The sequence below is a fragment of the Malus domestica genome, chromosome 07, assembly GCF_042453785.1.
Source record: "Malus domestica chromosome 07, GDT2T_hap1".
Lineage (NCBI taxonomy): Eukaryota > Viridiplantae > Streptophyta > Magnoliopsida > Rosales > Rosaceae > Malus > Malus domestica.
The window spans coordinates 30,748,354-30,775,918 of NC_091667.1; the positions used below are offsets into that span (position 1 = coordinate 30,748,354).

At 37.9% G+C, this 27,565-nt stretch overlaps 3 protein-coding genes and 1 long non-coding RNA gene across 4 annotated transcripts; 2 read left to right on the top strand and 2 right to left on the bottom strand.

The window, feature by feature from the left end:
- Positions 1-14,466: 14,466 nt before the first annotated feature.
- Positions 14,467-15,435, bottom strand: LOC139197595 (uncharacterized). Its single transcript, XR_011583108.1, has 2 exons — positions 15,297-15,435; positions 14,467-14,817 (listed from the first exon to the last, which is right to left on the bottom strand). It is a non-coding gene; the product is annotated as an uncharacterized lncRNA (long non-coding RNA).
- Positions 15,436-18,149: 2,714 nt separating this feature from the next.
- LOC103432893 (uncharacterized) lies at positions 18,150-20,973 on the top strand. The gene is made up of 4 exons (XM_008371103.4): positions 18,150-18,619; positions 18,972-19,107; positions 19,571-19,634; positions 20,245-20,973. Exons 1-4 carry the CDS (start codon positions 18,355-18,357, stop codon positions 20,383-20,385), a joined length of 606 nt encoding a protein of 201 aa, XP_008369325.1. The 5' UTR covers positions 18,150-18,354; the 3' UTR covers positions 20,386-20,973.
- A 1,728-nt stretch (positions 20,974-22,701) lies between these two features.
- LOC103432892 (mitochondrial dicarboxylate/tricarboxylate transporter DTC-like) lies at positions 22,702-25,042 on the top strand. The gene is made up of 5 exons (XM_008371102.4): positions 22,702-23,161; positions 23,396-23,457; positions 23,848-24,206; positions 24,306-24,496; positions 24,603-25,042. The coding sequence occupies exons 1-5, from the start codon at positions 22,865-22,867 to the stop codon at positions 24,657-24,659; spliced, it is 966 nt and encodes a 321-aa protein (XP_008369324.1). The 5' UTR covers positions 22,702-22,864; the 3' UTR covers positions 24,660-25,042.
- A 398-nt stretch (positions 25,043-25,440) lies between these two features.
- LOC103432891 (peroxidase 4-like) lies at positions 25,441-27,359 on the bottom strand. The gene is made up of 3 exons (XM_029105960.2): positions 26,755-27,359; positions 26,479-26,670; positions 25,441-26,230 (listed from the first exon to the last, which is right to left on the bottom strand). Exons 1-3 carry the CDS (start codon positions 27,019-27,021, stop codon positions 25,679-25,681), a joined length of 1,011 nt encoding a protein of 336 aa, XP_028961793.1. The 5' UTR covers positions 27,022-27,359; the 3' UTR covers positions 25,441-25,678.
- Positions 27,360-27,565: the final 206 nt, after the last annotated feature.

A 27,565-nucleotide genomic window follows, 5' to 3' on the forward strand; every position in this document is an offset into this window, starting at 1 on the left:
AATTAACTCTACAACAATGGCTAGAAGATCGTATCCCACATTTAGTGGGATTTGACTTAAACCATATTCGGTAAATATATTACAAAATATATTACTATGATATTTCTTAATACTCCCCCTTAAGTTGGAGAATGAATATTATGAAGTCTTAACTTGTTGCACAGTGTCACCAATTGATATTTTCCCAAGGCCTTTGTAAATATAACTGCTAACTAAAAACGTGTATGTAACACCCTGTCCCGAAACATTGATTCCGGATCATTTACTAAAAATTAACCAATTTTCTATACCTAGAAAGTTTGCCCAAAAAGAATTAATCTCGGTTATTTTAAGGCTGCATCTAACTCTCCCGTTAGACTGTCTACAAACCCTTGAACGAGATCAAGCATTTCGTAGTTCACAAATCAATCTCTTACCCGTTTCCAAAATTATTCAAGTGGTGGCATTACTCAGTATTATAACAAGCAATTGAATCATAGAAATTTGGATACCAAGTATGAATTCACAATGTTGATGCACAAAACCGGAGGTCTTGAAACAACGTAAATCCGACCGTGAATCTGCAAGAAATGTAAATAACACAAGATGTATCGTGGTTCACCCCAAGGTTTGGGCTACATCCACACTGATATTTGTATTTCTCTTAGATGTTGAAGAGAGAGAGAACCTTTGTAATGTGAGAAGGGATGTGAGAGGGTGAGGGAGGCTTCAAGCCTAAGAATTGGCCTCTCCTAATTGTAAGGGTAAGGAGTCCTTTTATAGAATAAGGGCTCCTCACTTATTACATATTTGCCCCTTCCTTTATTACATAATTATATTTAAGTCCCTCGAGTATTTGTACGAGATCTAAATACGGAGGCCCTAAGTATGATACAAACAGTAGTCCCCCAAGTCTTCAGTTAAGAGAGTCTTTTGGCTGGAGACTTGAAATTCAGTCCATGTGTGGGCCGAAGTAACTAGATGTCGTCTAGAACTGATACTCGATATGAGGCGATGCCCAATCTGAAACGATGCTCAACTAGAAGTAGCACATGTTGCGAGGATGTTCTGTTTGTGGCTTATGTTACCTTGGTTGTATCGGCTTGTGGCGTTGAAGGTGAGGGAGTCCCTTTTATAGAATAAGGGCTCGCTCCTCAATACATAAGTGATGGGTTAGAGTTGATGCTCGTTGCGAGGCGGTTGCTCAGTAGGCGGTGATGCTCTCTAATGATGGTGATGAGTCATTTTTATAGAATAAGGGCTCTCTCCTCAATACATAAGTAATGGGTTAGGAGTGATGCTCGCGACGATGCGATTGCTCAGCTGGCGGCGTTGCTCTAAAATGAAGGTGAGGGAGTCCCTTTTATAAAATAAGGGCTCGCTCCTCAATACATGAATAATAGGTGCTCTCTAATGAAAGTGAGTGAGTATCTTTTATAGAATAAGGGCTCGCTCCTCAATACATAAGTGATGGGCTAGAGTCCTCTAAGTATTTTTTTATGAGGTCCAGTTGAGGCCCAATATATGGTATATAATGTAGTCCCCCAAGTCTTCGATCAATAGAGTCTGTTGGCTGGAGACTTCAAATTGAATCCATGTATGGGCCGAAGTGGCGGTTGTTCGGAGATGGTATTTATATACCCTGCACTGAAGCTTTGTAGGTGAAGCTTTGCAAGTGAAGCTTTGAAGCTGGAGCTTTTGTAAATGAAGCTTTTGAAGCTAGAGCTTTTGTAAATGAAGATTTTGAAGCTGGAGCTCTGTAAATGAAGCTTTTGAAGCTAGAGCTTTTGTAAATAAAACTTTTGAAGCTAGAGCTCTGTAAGTGAAGCTTTTAAAGCTAGAGCTCTGTAAGTGAAGCTTTTGAAGCTAAAGCTTTTGTAAATGAAGCTTTTGAAGCTAGAGCTCTGTAAATGAAGCTTTCAAAGCTAGAGCTCTGTAAATGAAGCTTTTGAAGCTGATTGACATGAGTGATGCTCATGAATGTTTATGTTGATTGACATGAGTGATGCTCATGGATGTTGACATGAGTGATGCTCATGAATGTTTATGCATGATTGATATGAGTGATGCTCATGAACGTTTATGTATGATTGACATGAGTAATGCTCATGTATAATTTGAAGTACTGGGCATACTTTTGATCACTTGGTTGGTGATAATAGCGGCAGGCTGCTGAATAATTTTGGAGTACTGGGCGTACTTTTGATCAACTGGTTAGCGATAATAGCGGCGGGCTGCCGAATAATTTGGAGTACTGGGCGTACTTTTGATCACCTGGTTGGCGATAATAGCGGCGGGGTGCCGAATAATTTTTTGTAGTACTGGGCGTACTTTTGGTCACCTGGTTGGTGATAATAGTGGCAGGGTGCCGAATAATTTTTGTAGTAGTGGACTACTTTTGGTCACGTGGTTGGTGCTATTTTGGGCTTATGGGCCTTTACCCTCAATACAACATTCCAGCCCATTTATTTTGGGCTTTGCCCTTTTTTTTGTCTTTTTTTTTACCCTCTGATGAGGTTTATACAAATGTTTCCGAAAAATAAGGAAAATAAATTACATCATTAAAAAATAAATCCGACCCTCTGCTTAATGGGTCACGCCCATAATTCTCTTTTCTGCATGCCATCACTACCGCAATTATGTCTGCTTCTTTTTTTTCTTTCACTTTCTGCTTTTCTTGATGCTTTTCACTTTTGTGGGAGTGGTTGAGTTGTCTGATGGCCTTTCTTTTCTTTTTGTTGGATAAGTGCGACAAAGTATGCTAGCACATGCGAAAAGTTATTCCCTTTGTCCAAATGGGTTGTTGAAGATAACCCATCCTGATTGCAGCACCATAAGCCTGCACCTTGGCAGTATAAGTATGACTTTTTCCATGTGGTCGACAAAAGTAAGTCATCAAGTATATCATGGACCCAGAAGAGTATGTAAACTTATCTTTGCAGATTTGCATGTCTACTTTTTTTTTTTTGAAAAACATGTTTTGGGGAAGTGGTTGATGAAAATGGAGTCCAAGTCCTTGTCGAACAACTCCTTTGGCACCGTCCATTCGAACTCATTGAAACTCAGATCCAAAAATTTCAGTTCCAGCAACTGTTGAAAGACCCGAGGGAACTTTCCAACGAACCGATTGTTGCTCAAATCGAGCTCGAACAGCAGCTTGAGGCGGTTGAACTTGTGAGGAACAGTTCCATAGAACCTGTTGGATTTGATGTGGAGCAATGCGAGATCCGTGATCAGCCCAAGCTCATTCGGCAAGTACCCGGCAATAATCTTCTCCCTGATCATTTCCTTCCCCAACTAGCGCTCGATCATCTCGTTGTGGACGGACCTCGGGTTGTGGAGCGGGTCGGAGACGATGACAGAGCAAACGCTAACGTCTTCGGCGAGCTTGGCTTGCTCAAGGGTGTTAACTTCGACAATGGCGCCGCTAGGAGGAGATCTGGAGATTTGGTTCCTGACTGAAGTTGTACTGCAGCGCGTTTCTAGTTGATTCGCTTACACTTGCATGGTACGGATTGGATATATTTTGGACTTAGAAACCTCGGGACAAAATGTAAAATGGTATTATCGTAATATAGTGGGCGGAGAAGGCCTTCTTTTAAGCATGGCCTGGAGGCTGCCACGCAGCCACGCCTCACGTTCCTCTGAATTGAGAAGTTTCATCAAATTCTAGAATTGGAGGCAGAGAGTAATCAAAAGGCTTATCAAAAAAACATGATGAAAGTTGAGAGAGAGAGAGGGGGCTCTGAGAAGGTTTGAGATTTAGATCTTTTCTGTTTCTGGGTTTTTATGATTTTGTAGATTCACAGTGGAGGTGAAAAATTGAAAGAGAAACCGACGTAATTTTTTGTGTCGTTTCCCACAAACAGCGCCAAATGTTGATGCACAAAACCGGAGGTCTTGGAACAATGTAAATCCGACCGTGAATCTGCAAGAAATGTAAATAACACAAGATGTATCGTGGTTCACCCCAAGGTTTGGGCTACGTCCACACTGATATTTGTATTTCTCTGAAATGTTAAAGAGGGAGAGAACCTCTGTAATGTAAGATGGGATGTGAGAGGGTGAGGGGGGCTTCAGGCCTAAGAATTGACCTCTCTTAATTGTGAAGGTGAAGAGTCTTTTTATAGAATAAGGGCTCCTCACTTATTACATATTTACCCCTTCCTTTATTACATAATTACATTTAAGTCCCCCGAGTATTATGTGTACGAGATCTAAATACGGAGGCCCAAAGTATGGTACAAATATTGAAATCTACATAAAAAGACAGTATCAGCCATCTGGCCACGCGCCGCAGTACGCGGCGGTTTCCAGCGGATGGAATCCTTAAATTCTGACCACCTCTAAAAATTCTCAAATTTTACAGGCATGTAGATCTAGTAGAGCAAGTTTTATACCTGTGGATAAGTCCAATTTGGCCGGGAAATGCCCCAAATTGGCTAGCACCCGTCGAAAAACCCTAGAATGGGTGAGCTTCAATTCTCCTTCCTCGGTGTTCCAACGCCCCCACAACTGGTTGGGTCTTATCCCTGGTCCAAGGGGAGTTGATTAATGGTGGTGGGTGGTAAAACTAACCGGAACGGTGGGAACGCCGTAAAAACTTCATCGGTCACACACCCGGTTTTACATGGTTTTGGACTTAAAAACCCTTGAATTTGGGTGAATATGGTAGATGGGGGGTTGTGGAAGAGATTGCAGGTGGTGGATGGGTGAAAATTGCCTGAAAAATGGCGGAGATTGGCTGGAATTAAACCGGGTTAAAATCGAGTTGGCCGTGGTTGAGTGGGTCGACGACAATGGAGGAATATTTCTCTCCCCTCTCTTTATTGGTTCCCTCATCTCTCCCCCTTTTCCTGATTGGTCCCTAATTTCTTCCTTAAATCTCATTGGGCCGAAACCATTGGTTCCTTCATTCAACAACACAACCTGATTGGGATTCTTTCCCACAAAGTGGGAGTTCATTTAATTTAATTATAATCTATAGTTTAGTAAAACGATTTCAAACGTCCGTAACTATACCGTTATATTCCGGACTTGCAAACGATTTTCCCTTATGCATTCGTGGTTTTAAGATTTATTCGAAAACATTAATTGTGACTTCAACCTATTGATAAAAGTTTACAACATAAATTCCGCAAACAAAATTTCAAAATTTCTCTATTAAATTTTCATGACCATAAATCAATTTTTCTTCTATTTTCTCCACACATTCATAATTATAATATCAAATTCATATATTTAAATTTTTTTTAGGGTATTACATTAGACCCCCATTAAAATAAATCTTGTCCCCGAGATTTCAATCACTGACTAAGGATAAGGTATTTGAAACCAATCCACAATACCGTTAATATTGAACGAAATCAAAATCTTATTCTATGATTTCATTCATATCCTCACGTGAACCAAACTAACCATATTAATCATATAGCCATAAAATATGCATGCGTCATCAGTTATGGCCACAATATCGAATCCAAACAAAGACAACTCTTGACTTTGGCAACCAAACCAACCAAATTTGTAATTACAAGCTTTCCCCGTCAACTATTTTTCCTCAAACGTAAAAAAATGGGGTCCAAGATCAAGAAAAACATCATACGTGTCACACAACTGGGCAAAAGCTAGGTCACAGTTATTCCTTTCCTTCTTTCACCACTATATATTAAACCAATCATAGCATCGGTTTGTGATTTCATCCTCGTTTGTGAAATCATCATGACTTCATCAATATTAAAATTTTCAACCATAATTATCATTGGTCATAAGATTTTAAAATTTCTAGCCATAATCATCATTGGCAAAATAATGATCTCCACCATTGATTAACGAAAATGGATTAGAACTACTCCCACCATTCCATTTATAGCGAATAAAATCATAACCTCAGTCTCCGAGTTTATCCAAGCTCAAAATAGAGAAATCAACTAATAAATCATCATGATTCTCACCCATATACTCAGATTTCCAGCAACATTTATTGGCAGAATAAATATCATAAATTATAGCCATACACATTGGCAAAAATAAATATCAAACACCAAGCTGCAATCTTCATTGGCTAATAAATACCAGATTATCAATCCACATCTACCATTGGCTAGATATATACTAGCATAATAACCACAATCATTGGCAAGCCACTTACCCTCATTGGCTATACACATCCGTTACCATGATTCTTCATCAAAATTTCTTGCCACACTCACTGACGATATCAAACATTAGAATTTTTTTTCTTCTTTATATTCATCATTAGCAAAACAAATATCATAAATTTTAGCCAAAATCATTGGAATTTCAAATCACAATTACTCACAATTTTCTTTTATCCCAATAAATAACTAGTAGACTGGAAAAGATTGTAATATACCTGGCCAATACACATTACACATATTTATCACTTCAATAACTCATTCTTGCAGCCCACACATGGAGCTTCTCCCCGAAAACATTGGGCATTTGTGCCCATTCAACCATTTCTCCACATTCCATGGGTCATTTCGCCTAAATTCCACATCCACGGCCTGTTTCGCCCCAATTCATCATCCACAGGCTGTTTTCGCCCAATTCAACATCCACGGGCCTTTTCACCCAATTCATCATCCACATGCCATTTTCGCCCAATTCAATATTTCTCAATTGCACAGGTATAATACGACTTTTCCATCTACTTGTCACAATTTCACAATTCCCTTAACATTCAAATTTTTTCAAAATGCATAACCTAATATCAACTCAATTAAAGATTAATCCAAGACTTCAATCAAACACTCATCTTTGAAGCTATAACATGAAATATGATAATTTAAAATTTTTCTACTCCTATTCAATTCGATTCATTCAATTCATTCATGGTGATTCATAATACATGCATTCCCCATAATTTCCTCATTAATCATAGAACTTGTGAAATATTGCAATGTCAATACAATTCACATCCACAACCATCCATAATATCTCACATTGTAAGGTATGATCATTTGCTCTGATACCATTTGTAACACCCCGTTCCGAAACATTGATTCCGGATCATTTATTTTAGAGTAATTACGATGATGGCCAAAATGACTCATGTTTATTTAACTACCCATGTTCACAAGATCTATAACCAAATTTATTTACTAAAAACATAAGGTTAATTTACTAAAAATTAACAACCAATTTTCTATACCTAGAAAGTTTGCCCAAAAGAATTACTCTCGGTTATTTTAAGGCTGCATCTAACTCTCCTGTTAGAACCCTTGAACGAGATCAAGCCTTTTGCAGTGCACAAATCAATCTCTTACCCATTTTCTGAAATTATTCAAGTGGTGGCATTACTCAGTATTATAACAAGCAATTGAACCACAGAAATTTGGATACCAAGTACGAATTCACAATCGAAAAATTTGCGTAAAAAGATAGCGTTGACCCTCTATCCACGCGCCGCCGCACACGGCTGTTTCCGGCGGATGGAATCCCTAAATTCCGACCAACTCTAAAAATTCTCAAATTTTACAGGCATGTAGATCTTAATGAGTAGAGCAAGTTTTATACATGTGGCCAAGTTCAATTTGGCCGGGAAAGGCCCCAAATTGACTTGCACCTGTCAAAAACCCTATAATAGGTGAGCTTCGATTCTCCTTGGTGTTCCAACGCCCCTACAACTAGTTAGGTCTTGTCTTTGGTCCAAGGGGAGTTGATTATGGGTGGTGGTGGGTGGTAAGACTCGACGGAACGGTGGGATCGCTGTCAAAACTCCACCGGTCACACACATGTTTTACACGGTTTTAGACTTAAAAACCCTTAAATTTGGGCGAATATGGTAGATGGGGAGTTTTCGAAGAGATTGCAGGTGGTGAATGGGTGAAAATCGCCTAAAAATGACGAAGATTGGCCGAAATTAAACCGGGTTGGCCGTGGTTGAGCGGGTCGACGAGAGTGGAGGAATGTTTCTCTATCCTCTCTTCATTGGTTCCCTCCTCTCTCCTCCTTTTCCTGATTGGTCCCTGATTTCTTCCTTAAATCTCATTGTGCCGAAACCATTGGTTCCTTCATTCAACAACACAACCTGATTGGGATTCTTTCCCACAAAGTGGGAGTTCATTTAATTTAAATATAATCTATAGTTTAGTAAAACGATTTCAAACGTCCGTAACTATACCGTTATAATCCGGACTTGCAAACGGCTTTCGCTTATGCGTTCGTGGTTTTAAGATTTATTTGGAAATATTAATTGTGACTTCCACTTATCGATAAAATTTTACAGCATAAATTCCGCAAACAAAATTTCAAAATTTCTCTATTACATTTTCATGACCATAAATCAATTTATCTTCGATTTTCTCCACACATTCATAATTATGAATATCAAATTCATATATTTAAATTTGTTAGGGTATTACAGTGTAGGTACATGTGAAGGATTAATCATTCCAGCCAGCTTGCAATTTTTCTCGAACAATGTGACAATCAATTTCAATATGGTTTGTCCGCTCATGAAAAACAAGATTAGCTACAATATATAGGGCAGCTTGATTGTCACAAAATAATGGTGTGGAAACTTTTTGCGGAACCTTTAAATCTTGCAATATATAGCATAACCAAGTCAACTCTAAACATGTATTGGCTATAGCTCGATACTCGGCCTCTGTAGATGACTGAGAAACATTGTTTTGTTTCTTGGATTTCCATAAGATAAAAGAATTTCCAAGAAAAATACAATATCCTCTAACTGAAATTCTTATGGCACGAAAACCTCCCCAATCAGTATCACAAAAAGGCCTTTAACTCAAGATTGTCGGATACAGGGAATAACAAACCTTGACCAGGCGTACCTTTGATGTACTTGAGAATTTGTAAAGCTGCATCCCAATGAGGTTTGCGAGGCTCATGCATGAATTGACTCAATGTGCGAACCGGAAAGACTATGTCAGGCCTAGTGACAGTAAGATAAATTAGTCGTCCGACTAGTGTTCTGTACTTGGTTGGATCATCTAACAATGCCCCGTCAGTGGGAGTGAGTTTCAAATTATGTTCCATCAAAAACTTATCTAGGCATGCACCTGTAAGTCCAGAATCTTGCAAAATATCTAATGCATATTTTCTTTGAGACATGAAAATGCATTTCTTGGAGCGAGAGAATTCAGTGCCTAAAAAATATTTCAAATCACCAAGATCTTTGATACATAAGCGTGTGAGAAGAAATGTTTTGAGTTGTTCCATCTTTTGAAGATCATTTCTTGTAAGAAGTATGTCGTCTATATAGATAAGAACTGCAGTGAATGAAGTACCTTGAGCCTTGGTAAAAAGAGAATAATCAGCTTTTGATTGTTGATAACCAGCTTTCTGAATGGTGATTGAAAAAGTGGAAACCAGTTTTTAGAGGCCTATTTGAGTCCATATAGAGATTTTTTAAGTCGACATACAATGTTATCCCCATGTCGGCGAATACCAGGAGGAGGTTCCATGAAAACTACCTCATGCAAATCACCATGGAGAAAAGCGTTCTGAACGTCCAATTGATGAATGAACCAGTGACGGGCACTAGCAACAGCAAGGAGGCAATGCAGAATGATGAGTTTGGCAGTAGGAGAAAAGGTTTCCTGATAATCGATGCCCTCAATTTGAGTGTATCCTTTAGCAACAAGTCGAGCCTTGTACCGCTCAATTGTGCCATCAGAGTTGTATTTAATTTTATAAACTCATTTGCAAACAATGGGTTTGTGACCTACAGGCAAGGGATCACCATGTATTGTTTTGCTACAAAGCTGTTAATTCTGCATTCATGGCAATGGGATCAAGGATAGCTTGAGCATAAGAAGTGGGTTCAGTGAGGCCTGTAATGTTAGCTAGAAAAGCACAATGGGCAGAAGAAAGCCGCGAATAAGAAATAAACTGAGAAATAGGATATTGAGTACCTGAGAAATGACGAGGCTCTGAGGGAGAGTGACTGACCTGGTTGGTAACGTGATAGTATTTATGCCATAATAGAGGTTGCTTAGGATGGAGAGACTGGCGTGGGAGTGGTGGGGATAGTAACTGGGCTGAGGTAAACGCATCAGGTGGATGAGAGAGGTCTGATGGAGATGTAGATGCGTCAGGTGGACGAGGGCAGTTCAACATGGGAATGTGTGATGGAGTTTCTTGTGGGGAAGGGGAAGTGATGTTTGATGGGAGCATGTCAGGAGAATGAGGAGTAGGTGGTGAGGGCCCTAGGCGAGATAGGTGTAAAGGGGTAAGATTAGGTGGAGGGGACTGTAGTCTATAAGGTTGTGATGGGTAAGATTAGGTGATGGAAGCTGGTTAGAGGAATATATGGGTGCGAGTGGGTTGACAAAGTGGGTGTCAACAAGTCTTGGAGATGGGGCTGTTGGCAATGGGAGAGGCTCGGCATGGTCAGTCAAAATGGGGGGAAGTTGGGATCATAGGTGAGGATGTCATAGAGTGAAAAGGAAAAATGGTCTTAGTAAATTGAACATCACGACTGACAAAAAAAATTTGAGTTTCTAGATCATATAATTTGTAACCCTTTTGACCAGTAGGGTATCCAACAAAGACACAACGTTTAGCACGAGAATCAAATTTTTGTGTAGGGCGAACAACAGTGGCACAACACAAACAACCAAAAACTTTCAAGTGACCAAAAAATGGCGGACGGTTATATAATAACTTAAAGGGGATTTGTTGGATAACAAAAGAAATTGTAATAGGTTAATAAGGTAGACATCAGTGAAGACACAATCGCCCTAAAATGAAAGGGGTACCTAAGATTGGAAACGTAAGCTACGTGCAACAATGATATTGTGACAATGCGTACATTCAACAACGCTATTTTGTTGTGGAGTGTAGATACATGTGCGTTGATATTCAATGCCTTTAGTTTGAAAAAAAAAATCATTTATGGATAAAAATTCAGACCCATTATCAACCCTTATTGCTTTGATTTTTGCATGAAATTGAGTATCAACAAAAGTAATAAACGATTTTAAAAGGTATTGAGTTTGAGATTTATGTTGCATCAAAAAAATCCATGTGTACCTAGTAAAATCATCGACAATGGTGAGAAAAAAATGAGACCCTAAATGCGTAGGAACTTTATAAGGACCCCAAATATCATAGTGCAACAAATCAAATGGTGCATGAGTGGATATAGAACTTAAAGGAAATGGAAGTCTGGTTTGTTTGGCCATGGGACAAATAGTACAATTATTATCAAAAGAAATATTATTTGAAGGCAACGAGGGAAGTGCTAATTTGAGACGAGTTGATGAAGGATGTCCAAGTTGCATATGCCATAAATTTGAGGGATGAGAAATGTGACAGGAGAGAGGTGTCCGTTGCAACAGCGACATGTAATAAAGACCATCATGTTGTTTATCCGATCCAATTATCTTCCCCGTAGCCAAGTCCTACAAGATACAGAAAGTGGGAAACAAAATGGCACAACAATTTAGAGAGTTAGTGACTTGACTAGTTGACATGAGATTTAAGTGAAAGGAGGGAACACATAGAACGTTGTCTAATGCAATATCTAAATTGAATGGTATGATGCTAGTTGAAGTAATTGTGGTCAAAGAGCCTATGGGTAATTTAACGGTGGCAATTAGTGAAGATTTGGTTTTAGTGAAAAGTGAAGAATCTGAAGTGACGTGATTGGTAGCCCCACTATCCAAAATCCAAGGTTGAGTAAATACAGAATTAACGGAGGCAACAATACAGGAAGACAGACCTGCTGAATTTGCATAAACATTGTTATTACTAAATGTATTATTTAAAATTTAAAATTCATTATGGACAAAAAGTGGGCCAATTGATGAAGCTGCTCTGTTGAGAGCCTTTGTAATGGGTTCGGTGGAGGCTGGGACACGTGCTGGTGTGATTTGTTGTCATGGTTGCTGCCTTGCTTCCCCCCATTATTAGGAACCATTGTTCCATTTTTAAATTTGCATCTGTCTTCAGTGTGGCCCCTTTTGTTACAGAAATTGCAGTGATATTTCCGAGTTCTACAGATGTCAACTGTATGTCCGTCTTTATCACAAAATTCACAATGGAGATTCTTGGAATTGTAGGAGCAATGGTTTGGTCGACTTTGAACAGCAGCAGTGATTGAAAAAAATTCGGTCAATCCATATGACATTTGTTGTTGTGTGAGAGATGCGATGGACTTCTAGATTTGATAAATGGTTGGTGTTTCAAGTCTTGTGACTGACATGATGTTTGAGAATACAATCGAAGTTGAAAACGTAAGCAGTCGGGCACCAGGACCTTATGCTCTTACCAGGACCTTATGCTCTGGATACCATGTTAAAATGGTTGAATATTCAAATGGTTAGATTGGAAGGCTATGACAAGTGATAGATTGAATGCTTTTCGTCTGTATCCATTGACAAACTATAAAGTGCAATATATACAAGCCTAGGTCAACTAATTAACCCTACAACAATGGCTAAAAGATCGTCTCCCACATTAAATGGGATTTGACTTAAACCATATTAGGTAAATATATTACCAAATATATTACTATGATATTTCTTAATACTTTCATCCTAATTAGTGGGCCGGAATTGAGAAATAAAGTCCCATGTTAGATGAGGATAAATAAAGCCCAATTGTTTTTCATTTTTTATTCTAATTGCAAACAAACAACGCTGTACATCTTGTATTCGAAAAAATAACAATGCATATTTAAGTACCAGAAAATTATTGTGTAGTATTAGAACACGAGGATGTTGTATAAATAAATATAAACTCATATTATAACACATAAACTAATTATATATTTTATGAACCACAACAATTTCTCAAAAATAGAAAGCTAAATAATATTTTAATTTAAACACATTTCCAAACGAGCCAATACGCACATGTGTGTGTAACTCATTGTAATTATGCCAATGAAGAGAATGAAAAGTTAGAATTCAAAGTGTGGCTAGTATAAAGGACATAGAAAGAGAAAAGTTGGGAACCAGATAGCTTGCCTTACACAGATTAGGTTTTTGATCAGGTGATCCATGAGCAATGTGAAGCTTGTTTATGAAGGAGATAACGCTCCTAGCTCCCTCATAGCATGTCAAACATATTGTATTCCTCGGAGGCCTTAACATAACTGGCATAGAAGTGCAGATGGAGCAGTCCATATCATCCTTTGTGTATCACAAAAACCTTGAGAAAACGCAGGAAAATAAGTAGGGGAAGAAGAATAAGGAGAAGCTGCTGCTTCTTATTCTTTTAAACGTACAAAACTTCAAGGCAAAGGCTTTCCGGTTCCCTTGCTGTAGATTAATATGAACAACCATCCGACCATGATCGCCTCAAGTAGAATATTGCACTATTCGTATTTTGAGTGAATTGACCAAAACTAACCTTGAAAGTTCAAAGGAAGCTCACTTAAAAATGATAAGTTGGAGGGTCTTATGGTTAATTAGGGAAAATTGTGAAGTTGGTAGGCTACTTCTTTTGAGTGCGTTTTAATTTATTTTTAATTTGTTGTCAATTAGTGCATTTAAATTTAAGATGTATAAAGAATAATGCCATGGCAAATGGCAACTGAAGGAATCAGAATGTTTGGAAGAAGAAAAGGACTTTCCAGCCTTACAACCTTACAACAGCAAATATGTGCAAGGCAAAACATGTACCATTAACTACTTTAATTAAAACTAATATACTTGTACAATTAGTCTACATTTCGTTGCTCTAAAAAAATTAAGCTAGCCTGGCTGGTCTGTACACCACGCTCCAAAATGATCGGATCAATCATGATTCAACACCAGCGGAGCCACATTAAGGGCTATCCTGGGCAGTAGCCCAGGGGGATTTTGGTAGAAAATAAAATTTTACATGTAATTTTTATGAATTTTTGAATATAACCTACCTTATATTTAGTCACTTATTTGAATTCTCTTGGTTTAATTATATAATATAGTTTACAAACCATCTCTTTTTCTCACATCTTTTTTCTCATCGCTTCTTGTACATGTACAAGTTTGAATTTGTTTGAATAACGAAAGTTCTTTGGCTCATTTTGTGAAAATTTTCTTGAGCTAGCTGATAAAGGTCGTACCCAGTGCACAAGGCTCCCGCTTTACGCAGGGTCTAGGAGAGGTGAATGTCGGCTAGCCTTACCCCCATTTATGGAGAGGCTGCTCCCAAGTCTCGAACCCGAGACCTACCGCTCATGGGCGAAGGCACTTGTCATCGCACCAAGTGCGACCTCTTCTTGAGCTAGCTGATACTGTAAAAAATATAGTATAAAGTTTCTTTGTTTATAAATTTAAATCTTTAACCTAGCCCACTCGGTGAAAAATTTCTAGCTCTGCCATTGTGATTCATGATCATCTGACGTTGTTAGATTCTTTGAAGGGATTAAAGATTACAGCAGTTTTTAAGGAAGGTTTTTAAACAAGACCACTTTTTTGTACCCAAAACTCGTAATCATCTTCCTAATGAAAATCATTATTTTTTATCATAATAAGGAAAAGAGATTCAAACTTACATGAGAAATACGTCAATAAACCAAGATCTCCTTATATATATGATGTACAATACAACAACTAGTAAAAGGGAAAGGAATTAAAACAGAGAAAATAATGAAACTAAAAAGATAATGTCGAATTATGCAATGGAGCTCTGACTTAGGCAGGTGGTTATTGGAGAAGCATTAGTTTTCTCCATCGTGGTGGGCAGCTGCTTCATGGTCCACATAGTAATGGTAGACTGCTGCACCAGATAGGACAGCCAGGGTCAAGGCCTGTGCGTGCATCCTAGCATGTATAAGCCTAAGGCTTGGCTTGAGGGGTGTTCTTGCTCGTGAATAGGCTAGAGATGCTCCAACTGCCGATGCCCATATTCCTCCTGTAATAATGATAACACAAACCAAAGAGATTAACATTGTTATTATTCCCTTCTAATCTAATTTAAACTAGAGAAGGGGGTTTCGAACTTGGCTGCAGTATTGCAAAGAGAAGCACACTGTTTTAACAAACTTAACTATTAAAACATATTAGAGTTTGTTTGAAATTACTTTTAAAATAAACGCAATCACCAAAAGCGCTTATGATGATATTGTTTTGCAAAAAAATGTTCAAAGTGCTTATGAGTTAAAATATCGTTTGAAGTGTTTTTTGCATGAAGTACATGCATGAAACATTTTAAGTTTTTTTTTTTCTTTTCTTTTTAGAAAGGACTTACAATTTTGTTAAAAACATTAATGTAGGTTCTATTACAAGTGCTTTTACTAAAAGCATTTATGAACAAAGTACATTTTAGAAAAACATTTTTAATCGAGCATTAATATTAAAAGAGAGGGAGATTAGAGTGCTGGGTGTCCTCACCAATGCTTGTAAGCTTGTGTTCTGAAACCCAAGACTGAATTGCCTCCATTTGAATTTCGATTGCTGTTGCTTCTTCGTCTGTGAAAACTGATAAAGTGAAACCTATGAGTGAGTTTATAAGGTGGAATGGAATGAAGTGGAAAGCAAAGGAGGGTTGCTATTTGTACAGATGAAGACGATAAGCAGAGCTTTTGACTTTCAGATTTGGTGTGGCCCCTGGTTTACGTGGTTTTCTCTTTGCTTGGAACACTGGAAGATGTAAACCAAATGCCACACTTACCCCGGTTTTTTTAAATCTTCGGTGGTGTGGTGCATGTCTGCCCTTTTTTATCCACTTTGTGTACTGTACTACTGTTGCCATTTGGACTTCTGCGGTAAAAATCTAGATGCTTAAGAGTCAAAAGTGTCGGATCACTAAAGCATATAACTTTTTCAGCGTGGCGGTTACAGTTTCACGAAATGTTCTAGTATATTTATTTATAATATGAACGTCCGTCTGAAGTGGATTTGGATTTTCGATTAAACAATGTGCTGATATTTCGTGAATTTATGCACATTACATGTATTATAACAACTGTTCTAAAAATTTCCGTTTAGCACCGCCTAAGCCTTTAACTAGGCGCTAGGCAGTTGGATACCACTCCAATTAGTCCTTAGGCGTTTGTTGATTAAGAAAATTCACTTAGATCCACTTAGGTGTCCGTCTAGCCTGCCTAGGTGCCCGCCTAACTTGCCTAAACTCGCCTAGGTCGCAACTCTCACATAGATATAAAATTGGTAATTTTCATTTTGCATTTTATTTTGCCAATACAATGTAAAGAACTTGTTGAATACTTGGATAAACACTCATTATATGCTTGTTCTCTGTGTTTTCAATATGTTCTAATACTTTATAATCCATATGTCATTTTATTTTGTAATTTATGTATCCCAATATATTATGTGATTCTTTAAGTATAAATAGACACTTATTTATACAATATATAATAAATTTATTTAAATTCTCTTAGGCCCTCGCCTAGCCGCCTAAGTGGCTAAGCCCCAACCTGCCGTCTAACTAGTACCTAGCGTCTTTTAGAACCTTGATTATAACAAAAAATAGGCGGCCCCAACTGTCACCCGACTAGCTCCTAACGTCTTTTAGAACCTTGATTATAACAAAAAATAAATTCATAATCTCAATGTATTTGTCTGAATGGAATTTGAATTTTCAATGAAAGGATGTGGTGATATTTTATGAGTCTATGTACATTATACGTATTATATCAGAAATAGATTGATAATCCGAATATAAGATACTCACCTAGAAAACTATCTTAGAATTTGGGAAAATCATAATTTCCGGTTTTGTTTGTTTTGAGTTTGCTCTAACTGCCCATGTTAGAGACAAAAGTATGGAATCTGCTGATAATAAGCACATGTGTGATTATTTAAACCAAAGAAAATGTGAATTTGCCGACGAAACCATCAAGGCCAATGGATTTCATGGAGAAAGTGCAAATCTTTGGGACACGTCCGAATTGTTTATTTTGGCGAAATATTTTCAGATACTAATTAACACCCTTGGAGATATCTCATGTTTTCACCAACCCTCTAAAATTTATAAAATTACCCTAACCCTAAGATTTTAATTAATCAATTATGATTTTCGTTCACTTTTTTTTATATGAATCTCAATCATTTAACCAAAGCCACATGAGCTACACATATGTGTCGCGTCATCACATTAACAAGTTATTTGATAGAATTGAGATAAAAAAAAAGACCACATCGATGTGACATATTTATATTTAAAAACGACATTGATCAATTTTGAATTCAAAGTACTAAAGTGAGGAGTCAAAACAATTTCAAAGACCATTGAAATAAAAATCCCAAAAAACATAAGAGCTTGTTTGGTATTCTATTTGAGTTCAAAGTTTTTAACTCAAAAACTATTTCTCAATTCACAACTCAAAAATTTGATTGGTAAGTCTATTTTGCAAAACTTGAACTAAAAAATAACTCAAAAACTAGCCTCAAATATGAGAACAACAAAAGTACGTTTTTATTGTTTTTTTTTCTTCATTCTTTGCAACATCTGCAGGACCTTGGCGTTGAGGCCAATGACACCAAACATCAACTAAGAGTAACTGGCGGTGATGAGAGACATGTTTCCGGCGTTAAGAGAGATGTTCCGATGACCGTGACATGAATCTTTCCAATGATTGAGATATTTTCTTCCCACCATCCCTGACCCATCGTCCTCTCACTCTAATCACCCGCAAGCCCCAAACTCACCTCCCCACCATTACCAAAGCTTTATTTCAAACTCAATTTGCTCAATTTCAATGGCAATATTTGAAATTAGCAACCCATCTGAAGACAACATGACTTCATAGTATGAATTGTGAAATTGAGAATTCCAAATCAAGTCGTTAAGATATTGGGTCTTGGTGATTATTTTTTGGGTCGCTTCTCGGATCTCGACAGACCTTAATATCCTCCCTCAGCCACTACCACCTAATGGTTTTGTACAGACAAGTTTTTGGGTTATATAGCCTAAATCCTTGAAGATTTAAAATAGTTTCCAGGTTAGATACCAAACAAGTTTTTGGGTTGTAAAAAAAACTGTTTTTGAGAGAAGTTCATCCAAGGTGTTTTTAAGAATTATAATTTTTTTTAAGTAGAATATCAAACAGGCCCTAAATATTTCCAAACGTTTGGTTCGGTTTGGTATTGGCTCTACTCGATTTTCGGTTCAAATGACTCAAAAGACACCAACTCAACTCAGCCCAAAGATTTTTCTACAAAAAAAAAAAAAAAAGGAACTCAGCCCAGTTTTTTAATGGGCCGCAATCCCAACCCAACCTTGATTATGCCCATAACCCGGAACACCGACTTACGAGTTGCGAGTTAACTCGTAACTCGGTAAAGAAAGGACGACGAAACAGAATTTTCCGGCCACTCCAAAAGTAGCTTCCGCCACACTCTTCCGTGCTCGCAACTCACTCACTGAGTCATTCATATATAAAGAAGAAGAAAGAAGAAGCAAATTATGAAGTAGCAGAAAAAAGAAATGGAAGCTGAGCCATCCAGAAGAAGACTGAGAGCCCCAAACCCTCTCTCCGATTGCACCAACACCATTTCCTCCACCACCCTAGCCACTGCCACCTCTTCGCAGTCCTCGTCCGCCTCCACCGTCAAGCTCAAACGCCAGAATCCCAAGCTCGCCTCCGTCACCGGGAACCTCCTCTCCGCTTTAGACCCTAAGCCCTCCGTAGTTCCGCCTCCGATTCCCTCCACTCCTCCTCGCCCTCATCCCGTCTCGTCCTCCGCTTCTGGTAATTTCTCTTCTCCGCTTTCTATTGCGATTTCTGTTTTGTTCTGGTTTTAATTTCAATTTGGGAATCTAGGGTTTCTGGATTTTTCTAGAAGAACAAGAGGTCGCTTGGAATTTGTCCGTTTCGATCCTTAATCGTACCTTGAATCTATTGATATTAGTTGAAATGTGTTGCTCTGTGTTTGCATTTGAGTGCGTATTTTGAATGCTTTGTTTGAATACTTGAATTGAACTTGATGCTATGCTTCAATAGGAAGTTAATTAACTCCTGTGAATATACTTCATCTATGCATTTTCTTTGAAAGATCTGTGTGGATGAGACCTTACGGGTATATTTGGATTTTCGAGTTTAGGTACCAGCGATCGTGAGGCTCTTGAGCCTTGTTCAGTGTATACTCGAAGACATACTGCAGTAAAAGGGGAGGGTAAAGGGAAGGAAAACAACGGATCTTGGAGTTGTCCTACTGCACCAAAGACCCGGAATGCTGGGTAAGTGTCTAATTCCTTGTAGTGCTATGGATTGCGGAAATAAAGGGTGGAAACTATGTCATTGCTTGGAGTTGTGAAAAGTTTAGCTGCCTTGCTATAAGAAGTTGTTCATCAAAAAATTGTAGACTGTCAGTACATGAATATAATACGATATTGATTTTAAGAGTAATGTAATAACATATCACTCTAGTGGTCTGCTGAGGAACTCATAAGTTGCAACACCCTGCGTTTCGTAAATGAGTAAGCTTTAAATACACGATCTATTGCTTCTTAGTGTGACCATATACTCTACCATTCTGATTTTCCCTTTGTCATGCTTCAATTTGATATTCCATGTGTATTGGTATCGTTATAGATTGATGCATATGAGAAATTCTATCTTGAACTCATTTGAGACATGTCATTCCCATGTCGTGTGATGTTTTGCTAATGCTGCTGTATGTCTTCTTCCCATTTGAAACAGGAAAAAAACAAAGGCAAGCGGATGCAACAGTGTGTCCAAGGAATCCATGGCTCCTCACCAAAAGGTTTGTTACATTAACATGGTAACTTTTTTGTAGTCTCGGGTAGAAACTGCTACTTTTTATCTGACTTGGGGTCTGGTTCCTACAATAAATTGATCAGTTCTGTTGTGCTTTCATATCAATCCAAAACAACATTGTGCTATCAGAATTAGAATTTATATATATACCCAAGCCTATCAAACAACATGTTTTTGTATTGACACCCAAAGAGTATGTCTATGGCAAGATTTATTGGTTTTTTACTGTGTGGTTGAGTTGTTTGGGCTACATTTTGAGAGAGAAATTCTCTTTCAGTGTTTTGATTCCGGCAGCAGACTTTTGGAGTTAACTTTTTTTTTTATCATCTATTAGTTTTTATTTCTATGCTAGTAAAAAACAAAAAGGGAGGGGAAATATTCCACTTAATGTTATATGGTCTGTTTATCGTTTCACTTGTTTAAACGATCCTCAAACTTACAAGGGACCTTTAGTTTGTTCTAGGAGGTTTTATGTTTGTTGAAACAGCTAGTTCTTGTTACTTTCCTATCTAGACAGCCTGTGGTCAAATAAGTTAAGTTCCATTTTACCATAAGCTCTGGGTTTATAGTTATTCACTTTAAATTTGTGTGTACAGAAGCAGCGTGCAGTACCAGCTGGGAAAGAGGATTGCGAGAAGCAGAGAGCTTTTTTTGATGAGATTGAACAAAAGAGAAAATATTTCGCAGAGATTGATGCATTTGAACTGTCAGAAGAGGAAGTCGATTCAGTTGATTAGAGTAAATGGAAGAGCTATATAGTGCATCGTATAGAAAGCAAGGGAGCCAAAACCCATGGTGTTCTCTATATAGTCACAAGAGTGTGCAACCGACTAATTCTGATGTAACTACCACCGCTCGCCAATTTACATCGCTGTAAGTTCTTGATAGTTAGAATTCTTTTATCTCTGTGTACAGTCAACTCGAGATGAAGAAGAGAGGAAGGTTAAGCAAGTAAATGAAAGAAAGTATGAGAAAGTGTAAAGGTTCCACGAAAGTGACAATTGGAACCATCACTCGAGGTCCCTGTCGACCCTTTTTTGTAGCGTCTCTTTAACCTACTAAGTTTTGCATCCGATTTGATTTGATTTGATTATGCAAGTGGAAGCATAACTGTTAAATGTGTAGTTTTACATGCATGGCTTTGCATCTTTGCTGTAACAGATGTATGGTGGAGATTGGTTTATGATTGAATGGTTGTAGTTGGATTAGGAAGAGTTTGTTAGAAGGTTAGAGTTAGTTACTTTGTAGGCTAGTGTAAATTGTGAATTTCTCTCAATTTCTGTAATCTGTTCAACTATTAATACAAGATTTGATTTCCTTCTAAACCTTCATCTTTTTCTTCTCTGTAATTTGGATAGTTTCATGCCTCTTCCAATGTAGTTAATACTTTGTTACATGATGATTTTTATATTCTGGTTTTGGAAGGGTCACGGGTTCGAGTTGTGGAAACCATCTCTTTGTAAAGTAAGGGTAAGGCTGCATACGATAGACGTGCCATCTCCAACCCTCATAAGGCAGAGAGCCTTATTGGTTTGAGTTGGTCTTGGATGTTGGTGACATACTGACATTATATAATGCACAGACTTGAATGGTGGTGTATCTTTCCAACTTCCCAATTTTTTTTTTTTTTTAAATTTTTCAGTGCATGCCCAAAAATTTATAATATTTGAGGCACAGTAGATTTGTAGCTCAAGTAGATTTTGGACTCATAAGTCAGATGTTGAAAATTTAAATGAGTTTGATTTAGACTAAGATCGAAATAAATTTAACCGCAAAATAAGGTTACGAATTTTTTCTTTTATCAGTGCATGCCCTAAACATTTATAATATTTGAGTGCATAGTAGATTTGTAGCGCAAGTAGTTTTTGGACTTAGAAATCATATGTTAAAACTTTAAATGAAAAGTTCGGTTTAGACTAAAATCGGGAATAAATTTAACCGCATAATTAGTATCATGCATGTAACGATCATGGCGAGTATCATCACTAATAATTTTTCACGTAAGACTAGTACAAATTAGCCTTTTTTAACACGTCAATAGTAAAACTATTAAATGAGGGTTAAATATTAAATAAATGTAGTGCTATCCATATACTTATTTTTACTTTTCACACTCTTTTTATAATTTCCGATCATCAAATTGATGAATGGAAGAAGATTAATGGTAAAAAAAAATTAATAAAAGTGTATAAAAGTAAAAATGACTGAATGAATAGTCATTTCCTAAATAAATACAAGGGCGAGGTCATCCAGAGTCGAATATAGTAATAATATAGAACTTAGACCATCTCCAACCGAAAGAGGGTCAAAGGGTTCCCTTTAGCCTTATAGCCTTGCAATAAATTATATTTTAATGAATAATGTCAATCATATTTTATACTATCTTCAACATAAAAGGCCAAAGGGCCATATGCTAAACATAGCCCCTTGACAAAAAATCATCTCTACTTGAGGGGGTCAAAGAGTTATTATTTTAATTGAATTAATATATGGTTAATTAAATTAAATTACCATATTAAAATAAGATTTTCGGACATATTTTGAGTGTCACTTGTCGCCAAATGAATAAGCCTCTGGATTTTTTTATCTTTATATAATCTCAATAATTTTTTGGATAGGATTTCAAGTAACACATATCGCTAACATGAGTAATTCTCCATATTTTTTTATCTTTATGTAATTTCAATAATTTTTCGGATAAGATTTCGAGTGACACGTGTCGCTAAAGTGAAAAGTATGTGAGAAATTGTATACGAATAACTTAAGTATTTATACGAAAAAAAATTAGAAATTTTATTTTAATTCCAACGATAACCTGACGGCAGTATGACGTCAGCTAGCTATTGCTAGCTGGCATCATCCTGATGCCAAGTAGCCGTTGACATTCAAATGGGCTAAGTTGGAGGGTTGATAAAATGTCAAGCTTGACATTCTGGCACTAGAGGGCTGACAAAATGTCAAGCTTGACATTCTGGTGTTGGAGGGTTAGTTGGTTGGCTGGAAATGGCTAGCCTACTGGCCTGATTTAGGGGTTTTGGCCCAATAAGACCAACAAACCTTTTGACCTAGCCTTCAGTTAGAGATAATTTTCGTATCATATTAATCTATTTTTAGCCCTATAACCTTTTTGACAGATCGGTTGAAAATGGCCTTAGAAGGGATTTAAGGCGGGAGAGAAGCACAGAGAGAGCATCTGTGCGAACACCACAAAAGATCATGGAGGAGAAGCTGAGATCAGCCATTGGAATCCCAAAAGACGTGCTCGTGAACAAGGAGCTGGGTCTGATCATGGAAGAACACCGCCAGAAGAGGAAGGACAAAGCCGACATTGCTGATCCCTCGAACCCCCTTTTCATCTGTTCACGGTGGCGGCAGCATTGGCCCTCTATCAAACCCTTCCTCAACGGCGGAGCTATCGGCGTTCTTGCGGGCTCCTGGGCTTCCCTTTACTACTCCAAGAGCTGTATGTATGCTCAGTGTCGCCAGATTCCGATGCTCCACGGTTATACCAAGGTTCCAACTTTTTCCTTTTGTTCGCTTCCTCAGAAAGTTGGAAGCTTTTTTTTTGCGTTTTCTTCTGCAATTTATCTTTATTTGGCAAAAAAAATTAAATTTCCCGAGTTGGGATTTCTATTGTGATGTTGAAATTGAAATGGGTTAGCAGAGATTTATGATTTGTGAGCATTTAAATCATTTTTGTTAACATGCATTTTTATGAATGTTGTTAGATTTCGTTGTTGTTTGCAGATTCTTCCCGGGGCGATTTACATTCATGTGTTGACGGTGAGCCAGCAATTGGGATTGTATGAGTAAGTTTTCTAGAACCCTCAAAGTAAATAAATTTTTTCCTCTCAAAGTAAATTCTTTACTGTTGTTGTAGTTTGTTATTTAATTCAAGAATTTACAAGCTTTGTTGTTTTATGGAGATTGAAGTGTAGATATCTTTTGAGTTTCTCTTGAGCTCATGTAATCCTTTTTTTTCCCGTTGATTTGAGGACTGACTGATGCCATCTGGGATTTCTCTTTATAAATTTTCGTCCAGCTCTTGAGCAATTGATTTTAAGTAGGAAGAGGCATGATGGTAGCATATGCATGTTTTGTTCTGTAATATGATGGATTAATGTTGCATCAACTATTTGGTTTTAGATTCAGAAGTGGACAACTTTGCAAACTTTTGATTGTTTGGCCTTTTTTGCTAGGATTTTGAGAAATAAAGCAATTGCTACCAACAAGGGAATGCCACCCACTCTTTGTCAAGAGGCTGCTTGTGGGTTGGCTGTTGGAGCAACTGGAGCATTGATCAATTTTCCATTATACTCTGGGTATCTTGGGTATAATTGTCATCAATCAACCGAACGATTTCCTATTTACAGATACGTATTTTCATTTGTCCGTACTATGGCAACCCAGAGAGCTTTGTTTCGAGAAATGTGGAATTATGTTGGTCCTTTTCTGAAGAGGAAGATGTGGTTGGACATGGGCATGCTCGCATCATATAATCCAAGCCTTGATTATCTCAGGGAGTCTTGTGGTTTTAGTGAAGCAAAAGCACAATTGGGTAAAAGCTCCCCCTTGCCAATTTTATCTCAGTTCCATCTTTTCCCTTTCTCTCTTGTATTTACGTGTTATGTAATTTTGATTGTGTTCTTTTGTTCAGGTGCAAGTGCTTTGTCAGCATTCTTTGCTGCAGCATGCAGTTTACCCTCAAAACACATTCGCATAGTCAGACAAGAAACTGGATATGCTAGCTCTCTGGATTGTGCCCTTGCAATTCTAAAATCAAGAGGTCCTCTTGGCTTCTTTACTGGATTCCCCACATGTTTTAGCCGTGTTGCACTTCCTATCATGGTACTCTCTCTCTCTCTCTCTCTCTCAAACACAAACACAAGCACAAGCACAAGCACACATCTATTTATTAGTAATGATTATGTTATCATGCTGCCTGATTTTGCAGACTACATGGTTTGTCTTGGAAAAGATTCGGAATCTCGAGATATCAATTGGACTGTAGCAAATCTGGAAGTCTGCGGTGAGATCTCAAGTCAGTTAGGCTAGTCTGCATCAATGGTTGTCCACTCTTGGAATTACATTTAGGATTTCTGCCTACTTAAGCCTCACCATTTGTCTATTTCCTTTTGATTTCATATTTTGTTTCCCCTTTGTTTTGTGAATATGTTGGGGAAATGTTATGCAATACGGATACCATTAACAACGAAACGGTTTGTGACTCTTTCCCTTACTTCGCTTGTAGAATCGAACTGGATTTTAATCCCCTTTCGTCTAATTTAACCAACTTTTGGTTTAGTGGTGTTTCCTCCTCTTTGGTTGGTTTTATGTACAACGATTTTGGAGTTTGGTTTTATATAATAGTTGAAACCCTACCTTGTGTTGTAATCCACCTCCATGTAAAGGTTAAGCCTGCTTGAAGTGCAAGCCATATGATAAATTATTACATTTTGACCAATTCTTCAATTAAATTAATTACGGGTTGCACTCTCCAATTAAATTGTATCTTCTCATGGTTGTTTTCCCCCTTTGTTTTGTGAAAATGTCGTGGGAAATGCCATGCAATAGAGACACCATTAACAACGAAGGGCTTCCATCCGGAACTTCTTTGTGACTTATAACTTCTTTCCCTTACTCCGCTTGTCGAATCAAATTGGATTTTATTTCCCTTCGGTCTTATTTTAACCAGTCGACTATTGGTTTAGTGGTATTTCCTCCTCTGTTTGTTTGAAATGACACACACGTGACCGAAACTCTGTACTAACCAAACAAAACGAATGCCAAAATGAACAAAAAGCATTTTGCCAAAAGAGAGTTTGAGTGACAACTTGTCTCAGAACAAAAGAGAATTTCAGAGACAACTTAGGTATAAGAAAGCAGTGGCCAGGTTCCTTCTTTTCACTTTATGCGAGAGTAGAGTTGGCAGCTGTTGTTGTTCGAAGACCCAGAGCTACACATCAACCTTGCTGTTGTCGTAGAAAAAAAGACTAGTTACACACTTGTATGATTCCATGTTGTAAAATTTTAATTCACTTTTCTGCAATTGGTTCTGATTTCGCCTTGACTTCCTGTAAGAGGATCAATGTTTCCCATTTTGACCATAGCCTTGGCAAAATGCTTGAAGAATACAAAGGTGTTATTTGCATATTTCTTAACCAGTTTATCCGTAGAAGTTCCATTGTAGAGCTCCTGGTCTGAATGAAGAAGTCCCTTTTCTTTCAACAGATTCTTGTAGTACAAGTTATCAAAATGTGTTGGGGTCTGGAGGTCAAGGCTTGCAAGGTTGTTGTCACTTCCGCTCCTCGGGCAACTTCCCTGCAAAGACTTGGCGAAGGCAGCATTGATGGTGGATTCATTGTAGATACGTGAGCGGAATGATGTGCACCTTGCAAGGCCAATAGTATGAGAACCTGAAAGAGCGACCAAGTCCCTTAACGAGAGGCCTTGTGCTGAGAAGCTTGAAATGAGAGCGCTTATGTTGGAAGTTGGTGGAGGAATGGAGGTGTTAGCAGCACTTCTGCTAGCAGTGGTTGAATCTCTTCTTCCCAAACGAACTTTCCATGAAGGACCCCCTAACTGCAAATCCAAGTATTTCCATGTAAAAATAGATGCCAATGAAGAAGATTAATTAAAGTGTTACTTCAAATTTGAGAACTTGGTGGACGAAATTAGGGAAATATGCACAAATGAACTGGTTATAAACTTGAGAGACACTGAAAGGTTTCTTGTCTGTTTAGAGTCTGCTGCATTATATTTTTGGCTAAAAGTTTGTAACCAATTATGCTTGTGCATTTTTTTGAAAGAAATTAAGATAGGTTACTTGCATAAACTACAGAGTCACGGGCAGCCAGAGCTAGAAGATCAGCACAGGAGACCACTCCAGGGCATGCTTTCTCAAGCTTAGCTTTAATTCCATCAACAACTTCAAATCCTCTAATGGAGTTGTTGTTGGGAACTGCTGTTTTCTCACCAACAAAGTTTGAAGTATCGTCTAACAGCACCGACGCATCGCAACCCTGAGATTTAACAAAGAAATTATGCCATCCCCCTTCAGTTAAAGAATGGCTCAATGAGCACATTAAATGATGGTATATACTTACATTTACGAAGCAATCGTGGAAATGCAGACGGAGCAAGGAAGCCCCGACACGGGTTTCATTTTTTATGGCTGCTATAACTTCTTCTTGCACAATGGACAATGCTTTTGGACATTTGGATTTGTAGAAATTTTTAGTGAGCTTGCAATTGGATTCGAGAAATGCACCAGCAAAGACCAAGATAAGCAGGACTAAGTTGTAACTGGAAGCCATGTTACAGTTTTCTCTAGCAGTAGCAGTAGCAGCTAGGTTAGTACAAGAGACACACATATATATATAACCGACATTTTTTCATGCTTAGTAACCACACAAAGTCACCACTCAAGCAAATTAACAAGCCATGTTACAGTTTTCTCTAGCAGTAGCAGTAGCAGCTAGGTTAGTATAAGAGAGACACACATATATAACCGACATTTTTTCATGCCTAGTAACCACACAAAGTCACAACTCAAGCAAATTAACAAGCTTTGATAAGGAGGGAATATTTGGTGTAAAATAACAATCCATAATTGGGTTTAAAGGGACTAAAGGTAAAGCTAGACGGATAGATATTTGCTTTCGCTACTTTTTCTACACACAATTATATACAAGGTTCGTTTTTCCAAATTATTATTCTACCTTTTGGCTTTGTGACTGTACACACGTTCCACTTTAGTCTAATTTATGTCTTTTAGCTCAAGGAAGGGCCCCTGCAGGTTGAAATGTCCATCTTTTGAGAGACCTTTGGTCTTGCGTAGTCTTGTAGAGGTTTCATCACGCACGCTTCAAAGGTTTTTTTGGGAGCGTTGAGCCAAAGTTCAGCACCGCGTGCTAG